The sequence below is a fragment of the Arachis hypogaea genome, chromosome 5, assembly GCF_003086295.3.
Source record: "Arachis hypogaea cultivar Tifrunner chromosome 5, arahy.Tifrunner.gnm2.J5K5, whole genome shotgun sequence".
NCBI lineage: Eukaryota > Viridiplantae > Streptophyta > Magnoliopsida > Fabales > Fabaceae > Arachis > Arachis hypogaea.
Genome location: NC_092040.1, coordinates 92,601,098 through 92,613,593, shown reverse-complemented (window position 1 = coordinate 92,613,593; position 12,496 = coordinate 92,601,098). Strand labels below are relative to the sequence as shown.

Genomic DNA, 12,496 nt, shown 5'->3' with positions numbered 1-12,496 from the left:
GACACACGTATGTTACGCTGTCCGAGGCGATGTAGGCAATGTGGAGCTGAGGGACACAGTCGTTGTAGATGTCGTCAGGGAGGTCGTCCAGGTACCGACAATAATGCCCAGTAGATGTATATGATATTTGAATCATTGTAACCTATGTGAATGCCTTGTATGATAAATGAATCATTGCTACCTGTGTCATTGAACTTTATGGTAATTTTTCCATCGTAACCTGTGTTATTGTACTTTATGATAATTGAACCGGTGTAACATTTGTGAATGTACTTTATGGTGATCAAATCATTGTAACCTGTGTCAATGTACTTTATTATATTTGAACCGTCGTACATAGTTGACAGAACCGAACCGGTGATTGAACTGGTCAGAGTACTTTATGGTCCAAATGCCAGATCGGATCGATATAGGATCTGGTTCATCGGTTTTCCGGTCGAACCAGTCGGTCCGTCCGGTTTTCATAACAATGCCATCATAACCTGCTTCATTGTACTTTAATGAACATAAGGAACATCAACAGAAACATACAATACAATACTTAGTTGGTACTTATGAGACTTTACTCATAAGTAAATAGTTAAAGTATACATTAAGAAAGATTACTGATACATAGATAAAACTAACTACACAACAACTACTTTCTCACTGTCCACTTTCCAAAGTTCACGATGTTCTTGCATTTCTTCGCGGCCTTTTTGAACACAGACGGAGTGTATTGACTCGCGCTATGACACGGTGGATCAATCCTGAGATTGTAGCCTTTGCCTGTCTCAGCTGGAGTACATGTGTCACCTGTATATACAACCATCAAACCAAGCAAGTATATAGTATAATCAACCGAAACCAACATACCATACATAAACATAATATCATCAATTGAGACAGCAGGTATATAGTATAATCAACCTTACAAAAACATACCATACATAAACATACTATCATCTATTGACCAACCAGTTATATAGTAACATCAACCTTAACCAATGTACCATAAATAAGCATAATATCATCAATTATATAGTTTAATGAACCCTACACAACACCCCATACAATACTATGATAACATCAACTAACGGGAAAAGCTTATATGATAATTGTACCTACATCATTACAGGATTCTTCATCCTGGTCCATGTCCTCATCATCTTCCTCCTCCATGTCCTCATCCTCATCCTCTTCGTCTTCCTCGTCATCTAGCTCATCCACTAAGTACTCAGCAGTCTCATGCTCAAAAGTCTTAGCATTTTCTTCAATCATAGTCATTGAAACACGGTTCGGGTTTTGACTATTAAGCACTCCTCGACCACCGTCACTCCTACTAGAATCACCAGATACAAACCCTCCAGAAGCACCCGAGTAGGTATAAAATGGATACCTCGGTTCAAACGAATACCTACCTGCCATGAAGTCGGCCTGGTGGCTATATTGTGCTTGGCCGGCATCTGAGGCCATGAACCCAAGCAATTGGCTAAAAGAACCTCCCTCTCCTGAGTCAAAATAAGGCTGATGTATCGGGAACGACGTAGGAAATTGTGTATGAGGTACATACTGGCTTGTGGAATGAGGTTGTTCTTCTGCCGCTGGAGGTGGAGGTGAAAGTGGAGTTGGAGGCGGTGGTGACTGTGGCTCCTTCTCTTCATTATCATCATCCATAACCTGGTCACCCTCAACATCCTCTTGGACCGCAAGATCCGACAAGTTCAAGTGATCGCCATACTTTGAATGGTACCAGTACATATAAGTATCTAATGGCTGCTGCGGAGTCATGGGGTCCTCAGTAAGAACGTGATTATACCTGTTTGTCCACTGCATCACCCAAAATGAATGAGTCGTGGATGTGGCCCAGTTCAGATTCTTAGGACCTGTTAACACTTCTCCGTGTGCGCGATCTAGATTCCGTTTCTGATGAGGAACTCCCTGAACGAAACCGAACTGACGTCTAAACCTGTCGGTAGCATGCCATTCAATACACTCAAAAGATACCAGTGGCACCGTTGCACTCCAAATCACCGAGTGCATGTAGATGTCAGCAGGAATTATGTTCGGATCAACACGATCAACAGAATATGCAACCCACAAAAACTGGTAAAAGTAAAGCAAGCAAATAATTAAAATCCAAATAAGTAAATCACTAGACCTGACCCACATACAATGTCAATTCAAACACACCGGCCTTCCTGAAGTTCATCCAAGGCCTTCCTAAAATGAGCAAGCTTAAGATATCTATAGACTCGGTCTCCACGCTCCCAGTTTCGCCACCTAATATAACGCATCTCATTAACACAATTGGTTTCTAAACATGATACCCGGTAATGTAAGATAGTCTAACCTGTTTGCAAGCGGAAAACTGCGAGGTTCCCTAGCAACCGGTGATAGATATGGTAAGCGCATCCATGCCCAACACAGTAGAAGTGTCAGTGGACCATCGATTTCCTTACAATCAAAACGTGAGGCCTTGCATAAACTCCTGTACAGGTGTGCTAGGCAGGCTGATCCCCAGCTATACTGTCCAATACTAGCAAAATCACTCAGCAGAGGCAGAAACTTCCAGTGGACAGATGCCCCAGACTTGTCTCCAAACAAGATCGTACCGATCAACAACATGATGTGGCACTTAACGTACACCTGTATACTGTTCTCATCAGTCAACTGTGACCGTTCTTTTAAATCCCGTAGCCACGTCAGTTTTATGCCACTTCCTCGACAATCTGACTTTCTCGGCGCCACCCCAAATTGATGCAGACACTCCGTCTCTAAGGTCTCAAAACTACTCAAAGTCATGCCAGTCACTAGAAGGCCTTCGGTCGGAAGACCAAAGATCATAGCCACGTCTTCCAGTGACACGACACATTCACCAACTGGAATGTGGAAGGTATGTGTGTCCGGGTGCCACCTTTTCACTAAAGCATTTACCAGTGCTTTCTGACATTGAACTACTCCAATCTGACTAACATGATAAAACCCAGTTGATCGTAAATACTCCTCCACTCTCTCATCGTACCGATTCGGAGGGACAGGGTGATCGCATGTCATCATCCGTGAAGCTTACAAAAACATAGCAAAAGCACGATTCAAATTACACAACTATCATACATAATTTTAAAAAGCTAATTAAAAAATATAATTTTATTGAATCCGATTTACTAAGTAATAACATTTTCATCTCTAATTATAATTAATGTACATAGAGCTTATATCTAAGTTGCTGCAGAAAATAATTACTAATACATAGTTTCACCTTCTATGTAACTAATAATGTTCTAATGTAATAATAATAAAACCTCAACTAAAATAACATACTTCTATACATTAAAAGGCTAACAAGAAACAACTTATTATGACCAAAATCGCAAATAAATTATACTTTACAAATCCTAATTTATTATTTAAAATTATCAACATTGTTCCAGAAAAATATACACCAAAAGTATCCTAAAATTATAATTTTATAATTAATTATAACAATTAACTAATTAATTATTAAATCTAAAACTATTATAAAAAATTATAAACAAGTCATTCTTAATACTAATCTATTATATTAGAAAAACGTCTAAACAGCAATTACTTATTTTTAAACATACATGTTGCTAACCATTATTTAAACATATAACCATAAATTCTTAAAATTAAACATAACAGTTAACTTCTTAACTCTAATTACAAAAATTTATAAACAAGTCCTGAACTATTCATAACAAATCCTATTCAATACCAAACTATTCATACACTTAAAAAAATTTTAAACAAGAATTAATTATATTTAAACCCACTTATCTAACTATTATTTAAATACATATTTCTAAATTTTGGAATTTAATTACAACAGTTAACAACTATAATTTCTAATATTATTACAAAAAATTCTAATATTAATTTTCTTACTTCTAATCTGATATTAAAAAAAATCTAAACAACAATTAACCACATTTAAACACATATATATTTCTAACTATTATTTAAATATATATTCCTAAATTTCTACAATTAACCATAACTTCTAAAATTATTCCAAAATTTTTTAAAAACTAATTTTTTTTATAATTTATTATATTACAAACGACTCTGAACAAAATAGAACTACTACACTTACACCTTCTTTATTTAAATATTTATTTTTAAATTTCTATCAATAAATCTATACACTAATTCATATATATGTTCTTCGGATCAACTCCTAACAACCATAAATATAACTAAATTTAAAAAAATATTAAAAATCTTAAAAAATAAAAAAGATTTAAAAAAACTTACATAATGAGGGTAGCTCAAATATTTTACAATGTAAATTCTGGACGATCAATATTTCTAGGTTTTGATTTTCTTGACATTTTAACTTTTTTTTCTCACACAGCAAAAGTTCAGAACGTTGAGGGAGGAAGAAGATGGAGTTGTGTGTGTTGTGTGGGGAAGAAAAGGAAAGTGAACTCGGTTGGTACACATGCAAGCAATAACTCGGTTTGGTTGTGTTAAAGAGGCACCGTTTGTGGGGAGCAAGCATTCAGCGACGCGTGACTTGGCTATACACAACTCGGATGGTCCGTTTTTGGACATAGAAATCGGAGGGTCCGAGTTCCCCTCACCTACTCACACGGTCCGATTTTTTTCTCTACTGACACCACCCAAAAGTAAAGCTCCCTCCTCCTCCATAACTGAGTCCAACTCAGACTTGCCCTCCATATAAAAATTAAAAAGCTATCTATAACACCTCTTTATAGATAGAAGTTTAGACTTTAGATCAAATAATAATAAAATATTATTGACCTAACTCACATTATTTAGTGAAAATATTGCACCTTTTATATATGGCTACTATTATATGCCCCATGTTATATTAGGGATGATAGGACATTCACGTTCATCATTGTTTTTATAAGAGTGGGAGTGTTTTAAGTGCATTTTGAAAAAAAAAAAAGGATCATGGGAGTTATGAGTTGTTTATTTCAAACCAAGTTCCAACATTGTCTTCATCTTTCTTTAACAAAACCCTTGACAAATTTCTGATTTAGCCTACTCCTTCGAATTCAGTCATCTTAAAATTTTCTTTCATCAAATCTATGGGATATAAAATAATTAGTATAGATCAAAGAACTTGAGAATTATAGTGACTACTTTATGAATAATTTGCATGTTCCAATACTCTATTCTTAATTTTCATGATGGGCACAAATCATATCATGTGGGTAGGCATTGTATTTTGATCAAACGTGTCCCAACAAATTGCTTATCATTGTTTTTATTAGTTGGTTAGAAACAACCTCCATTAGGTGTTATTCCCTTTTCTAACATCCACTTCTAATGAGTCAACTTATCCACCACCCACAAAATCCACCTTAATTGCTATTACAACCTAGCCATATGTAAATTTAACACACAACAAAATTGCTTCCTAACTATAAGAAAAAACATTTATGTTTATTTTAATTTTGAATTAGCTATTAATATATAAATTATCTTATCAGACTAATTCACTTTAATTTAGTTGAAGTTTGTATAGAAAGTTAGAAACTTTTATTTTTGAAAGCTTGTATAGGAATTTATCTTCTTACTATATTCACCAAAATATATATGAATAAAATTTTATTATACATATTCTCAAAAACAAGAAATATTTTATAATTTGCTGACTACTTTCAAAAAAAAATTTTTAATATTATTTTTTGAAGTTTGGCAGCTGAAACAGCTCAAACCTCAGCAAATGAATCTGGAATGGGAAATCCCAATCATAGTACTTGTTTAATCGTTTTAGTTCCCCCTATTCTCACGCAAACACAAAAAGAAGAACAGAACTTGCAACTTTACGACACCTCAACTGAGATATAGGCGAAGGACAAGCATCACACACTTCACACATTTTCATTCCCAAAACTTATAAACCAAAGTACTTCACTTCACTTAACAAACACACTAACCCCCCTTCTCTCTCTCTCTCTCTTCTTCATCTTCATAGCTCAGTTTTTCATAGTTTCAACTCCAAAAATCACATGCTTTTTTCTAACACCTTACGAGAATCTTGAACCCTTCTTTGTGGACCTGTATTGCTTTCTGGGGTAGGGAAATTTTGGGGGGATTTGTGAATGTTGGTTTTGCCATGGATCTGGTTGGATCTTCAGTTCCAGATAGATTCCTACTTGGTTCATTGATTTGAGGCAAAAAGTTTTGTTTTTTATGGTTTGATTTAGCTTCTGAACTGGTTGGAAATGGTGGGTCAGTTTAAGTGAGGAAGAAGAAGGAGAAAAAGGGAGTGTTGTTATTGTTAAAGGCTAGAATATGAAGAAGAAGGTGGTTCAGCAGAAACCTCAGCACAGATGGAAGAGGAAGGTTTTGACTTTGATGTTTGTGGGAATATTTTTTGGAGGGTTGTTGTTTATGCAGACAAGGTGGTACACTCATGTTGTTGGGTTGGTTCCATTGAATCACCATCAATTCCTTGTTTCTCAGCCTCATGTTCAGAGCCCCAAGATTGCATTTCTCTTTATTGCACGAAATAGGCTTCCTTTGGAGATGGTTTGGGATGCATTCTTTCGGGTACAATCTCTTTTTTCTATTTTTTATTTGTTTTGAATGTATAATTATTGTTTATCTCTATGTCTTTATGTGTTTTTGTGTGTGGACTGTGTAAATTAATAGAAGACTAGGAGAGGGTGCGTCAATTGGAGCTTAGTCTAAACTACTTACTTAATAAAGTTACTTTTATTTTGGTTTCCCACGGTATCCCCAGTTCGGCAGGCCTAGGACTAATCCTTTGCGGATCGAAGTGGGTTGCTGCATGTATAAAGTTACTTGACAAAACCTTTTTCCCACTAGGTGTGTCAGCTACATGGATAGACATCATTGCATCGTGCCCATGCATTGGGATAGTCGCAGGCCTAACATAACCTTATATGGATCCAAAGACGTCATTGCATCGTCGCCATGCATTCGGATGCAATATAGTTTTACATTGGCTATTGCAGGCCTAACAACCCTCCTCGTTTTTTCTGGGATTGCGACTGGCTATGTAAATGCAGGCCGAGTTTGGAGTCAGTCTAAACTTTCAATGGTTAATTATAGCTTTGTCTAATCTTTATAGGCGTTTCTTAGATTGCTTAATAAGATTACTGGTAATCTAGATCACCACATTTTAAATTACCGGTAATGTTATAATGCAATGGAATGTTTGGAAGATCAATGATTCAATGGTAATCTAGATAGACACCTCTCACACGTGCGTGTGGGGTGTTGGGGGAATGTATTAATGTAGATTAGCTCTTGGAAGGTAATGTGGTTGTTTTGGAAATTTGGATTACCAATAATGTGTCTTTGGCAATCATTATTTGTGTCATTTAGCAATCATGTAGTCCGAAATTTGCTGGTTTCAAGCTCCAGTGATGAACAATAAAATTGTTGACTGATGGTAGTGTAACATGTCTACTTGGTATGACACGGTACTATAAAATAGAGTTTTTTCCTCCAGAAATCGGCCAATATTATAAATGTGTGGTACTGTTATCACCAAAAATAGACAATGACTCCATTCTCTATGACATTAAATTGAGCAAGAAAAGTGATTTATTTGGAAAGTCATATTCATGTATAAGTGTTGTTATTTATGCTTCAAAAAGTCTCAAATGATGAACATATTAGTTAATTATTTGCATTTGAGAGGATGCTTATTTAGGGTGTGAATAATACCTAAAGAAACTGTTTCATTGTTTCTTCAGGGGGGTGATAGCAAATTCTCTATTTTTGTCCACTCGAGGCCGGGGTTTCTGTTCAACCAGGCAACAACTAGATCTACATATTTTTTGAATCGTCAAGTCAATGATAGCACACAGGTTGCTATTCTCTCCTTATTTTCAACAGTTCTCTTTATTTTAAGCTGTTAAACTTAGACTGCTCGATTTCAAACGTCGTTACCTGTTTTATGTAATTGCAATTCAGTGCAAGTGCATCTTTTATAAGTTCAAGTTTTAGGAAATATGCCTTCCATGCTGGCTCAAAGTTGAATTCTAAATATCTCCTGTTCTTCCGATTTCATTATGAAACATCTAGGCTATCTTTTGCTTTGATTAATGTCTAAAAGTGAACTTTGAATCATTCTGTTCTGAATTATATTATTCAATTCTTATAATCAATGCTTGTTATATCTTTCAGCTTCATCATAATTTAGTTCATGTGAATCTATTTCCAGGTAGACTGGGGAGAAGCAAGCATGATAGAGGCCGAGCGCATTTTGCTTAGACATGCACTTGATGATCCTCTAAATGACCGTTTTGTTTTTCTCTCAGATAGGTGAGGGTTTAATTTTGTTAACAGATATAAGCTTGTAATTCTAATACAATTTTCAAAGCATGACCACCTTTTTTCATTGTACTTCGGTTTGCTTAATTATTTGATAGAAAGAAAAGGTTCTGATTTTATTCAATTCTTGAGCCTAGCCTCACTATATTTCAGTTGATTGATCTTTTTTCAGCTGTATACCTTTGTACAACTTCAGCTACACTTATGATTACATCATGTCAACATCAACTAGTTTTGTCGACAGGTGAGGAGTCGCACTTATGCTGTTGCACAGTGTGTCTACTTTCCAGAAAAGAATGTATCCACCAACACTATATCAATTGATTTTTTTCTAGATTATCATTCTTAATTGGTCTAAATTAGTAGCATGATCTTATATTATTCTGTTATTTACATGTATCTAAATGTGAGCAGCTTTGCCGACACAAAAGAAGGCCGTTACAATCCAAAAATGCATCCTGTTATCCCAGTTCATAACTGGAGGAAAGGATCTCAGGTAAAGGTCTATTACAGTGCCGAGTTTAGTATGAAAATTCATTTAGAAACCTAAAATACTTGACATGATGTATTCTCTTGCAGTGGGTTGTTCTGACAAGAAAGCATGCTAGGATTGTAGTGGATGATGAAACGGTCTTGCCAATGTTTCAACAGTACTGCAAGGTAACTCATTACAAGGTTCATGGTCTTTGACGCGTGTGTTGTCGCGAGTATCACATAACATATTTCTTATCTCACCCTGAAATTCTTCTACAAGATGAAAGTTGTAAATCAATGAGGTCATGGCCTAATTTGCCGATGGAAGTTTTCGAAAGTTTTTTCTTTCTATGTTAAGTGTGACTGATAGATACAGGATCCAGGGTGTAACTTTAAGGTAATTTTCTTAAGCCAATCAAATGCATTTCTCTGACCTGTGGATTCAATAATGCAGAAAAAGCCACTACCAGAATTTTGGAGGGAACAACACATTGTAAGTGCTTTATTGCCTTGCTAAAATTACTTAGTGTTCTCTCTTTCTTGTTCTAGATTAGAATTAATTTAATATTTTATTGCAAAATGAGGTGATAATTGACAAAGTGATAATATTTAATGAAAATTATCTTCTTCATGCAGCCTGCTGACACATCAAAGTTGCATAACTGTATACCAGATGAACACTATGTCCAGACATTATTGGCTGTAAGGATCCTTTTGTCTTTTTCTTTTTCCTCCTTCAAACTCTTCGGCTGACGAGAATTGAAGCTGGTTTTTGTCACATCCACTTTTAAATTTACAAATACTTGAATATGTTCACTATGTTAGTTTTAACTCAGATTTTGTTTGTGTTCAGCAAAAAGACCTAGAAGGAGAATTGACAAGGAGATCACTGACACATACCTCCTGGGATCTTTCGAGCTCCAGGGAACGTGAACGCCGGGGATGGCATCCGGTGACTTACAAGTTCTCGGATGCTACACCTATGCTTGTAAAATTTATAAAGGTTTGACCTTCACTATGCTGCAACTGCAAAATCACTTCTTTTTTTAAAACCAGTAAACTTTAAATTTCTTATTCTAGGACTACTTTCTTTCTTCCAAAACAAGCTTATATACTAGGCATGATAATATTAGGAAATTAAAATGGAGGCTCTAAATAGAATCAAAGGCTTAAGTGACTCGCTTACCATGTTATATAATCATACTCCAAAGCTACACTAGAAACTCGGTTCGCCTTCTTCTGCAAGGAAATCGATGACTTAAAGATAGATGACATCTTAATCTTCTAATTCATATTATTCAACTAATGAAGCTGGTATCTCTAGAGAGAAGTTGCTTTTATTATTGCATCATTAGTTCAGATCAGCAAAAGATAGAACACTTCCTAGAAGAGCCGATCGTTGGTTATGAAATCAAGCTGAATATGCAGTAAAATTACAATGTTTGAGCTAGCCAGAAGGAATTTGCTGAATAATGAGAAGGAAAAGTGCATGTATCTTAAACTTTGATGAAAGAAAATATGTATAAGTTATATATATTTTTATATTTTTTTATTTTTGCAGGAAATAGATAATATTTATTATGAGACTGAATACCGAAGAGAATGGTGCAGCAGCAAGGCTAAACCATCCACTTGCTTCCTTTTCGCGAGGAAATTTACCCGGCCGGCCGCGATACGGCTTCTTAACATGGTAAGTACATTTGTTTTACAAGTTTTTTTCCTGAAAATTGATACTGAGCTTCTATATAATTTCAAGGGGAAACTTAATTTTCTGTTGTAATGTATGTATTTGAATATTTCAAGTCTTCTTGCTAATTTTATTTTATTTTATATTTTTCCTGTTGGACAGTCTGTTCTGGAATACTTAAATTAAGAGAACAAAAAGGCTCAATAATAATTATATCAGAGGTTGGTAGAAGCACAAAGGAGAAAAAATTTACTTGGTAAAGAAATAAGGTTGGGGGAATGAAAATAAAGCAGAAGCAGCTGAAAATGATTGATGACCATTCTGATCATATTGTACAATGAATTTTGTATACCTTAGAAATTGTGGCTGTGTGTGAAAATATTGTACTACATTCTTTTATTGGCAGAGTTGATGTACAATGTTTGAGATATGCTCTTAGTAATTAGTATAGTGAAATGAAAAAAGGGTGAAGAGAAAATTGAGTTATGTATACCTGCATGAAATTAATGATTTTGGTCCTCCATATTCCACATAGTTGTTTTCTCTTTTATTTTTTATTTTTAGTTAATAACTCAAATTAGTCTATTATTTGATTTCTAATAAATATTTATTATTTTGTCTTCAAAAATTATTCGTCATATGTGCATTAAACAAATAATAATTTTTTTTATGAAGGAATAATTTGTCTAGAGAATTTCCAAAATATTAAAAATTTGTTTAGAACCTAAATAAAATTCTTTAGGAATAATTTGGATTTTACTCTTATTTTTTAGTATAACTACTATCATGAATAAACACATTTTGGCACATTTTTGGGCCATTCAGTTGAACTTGGGCCAATGGGCTTGTGGGCTTTTTTGTCCTTGCCTATGTGGGATAGGCTTACCCATTTCATACTGTCTATTCAGATTGGCCGTTAAGCAATTTTAATTTGGTCCTAAATCTTTAAACTCTAAATTCTAATCCCTTTACTTAGATGAGCTAATTTTTAAATTCCAATAAAAGTCCAGTCTTATGAAATTATGCATTTCTTTGTTTGGAGTTTGGACATCCATTCCTGAAATTAGGGTTCATGAGCACACCTGATTCTTTGGAAGATTAGTTAGAATTGTTAATTTAATTTTATTCTATAAGCATTTCTAATCTATGAGATCTTTGAACCAAGAATATTACATTACTAGTTAAAAAGAATATTCTTCTAATTAGATTTAGTACTTGTTTGGGTATTATTAAATTATTTAAAAAATTAATAAAAAATATATATTTAAAATTTTTTTTATATATTTGAAAAAATTTAAGTAATAAAAACAAAAAAATTAGAAAAATAAAAAGTATATTTTTTAAAAACTATAATTTATTTCTTTTTAAATTTTTTTTACTTATAAAAGAATATTTCTAACATAATAAATAAATAAATATTTTTATATTATTATATCTAAATATAATTATTAAATAAAAAATATTTAAAAAAATTTAAAAATTCAACCAAACAAGTTTCTACAATTTTCTTATGAAATCAAAAGAATGGAAGCCAAGTGGAGAGTAGTTACTACTTACTAGGTGGATGTCGGGCCCACCTTGAAAGACTAGAAGTTTGGTCCTTATTTATAGTTGGTCACCGTCCATCACTTTATGCCAACGATTCCCTTTGACCGCCATTAAAAACCAAGCGGTTAAAGCTACACTCCAAAATAATGATAATATGTATGAGGATAGGGAGACACGTTATTAGCGAGGACTTCAATTGCACCGTTTGTTGAGTACTAATGTTTAATTAGCTAGGGTCATTAGATTAATTAACCTTTTCCACCGACTATAACAATAACAATATTTTATGTTATCCAAATTGAGAAGTAAACACATTTATTAACCGCATCACTCTTTCAAATTTCATCTGTTTAGGACCCATTTGAATAAATAATTTAATAAATATTTTTAAAAATAATTTATAAATAAATTATTTTATATGCAATTTTTTATTTTAAAAATATTTTTTTAAAAAAATAATAAAAAGGTTTATTATAAAAAAATTATTTTAAACTTTTTTAT

General features: G+C 33.9%; 1 protein-coding gene across 1 annotated transcript; it reads left to right on the top strand.

Annotated features, from left to right (window-relative positions):
- The first annotated feature begins 5,618 nt into the window (after positions 1 to 5,618).
- On the top strand, positions 5,619 to 10,981 carry LOC112801948 (glycosyltransferase BC10). The gene is made up of 11 exons (XM_025844906.3): positions 5,619 to 6,531; positions 7,707 to 7,820; positions 8,177 to 8,277; positions 8,459 to 8,530; positions 8,701 to 8,782; positions 8,866 to 8,946; positions 9,215 to 9,253; positions 9,397 to 9,462; positions 9,614 to 9,763; positions 10,322 to 10,450; positions 10,610 to 10,981. Exons 1-11 carry the CDS (start codon positions 6,274 to 6,276, stop codon positions 10,631 to 10,633), a joined length of 1,116 nt encoding a protein of 371 aa, XP_025700691.1. The 5' UTR covers positions 5,619 to 6,273; the 3' UTR covers positions 10,634 to 10,981.
- The last annotated feature ends 1,515 nt before the right edge of the window (positions 10,982 to 12,496 follow it).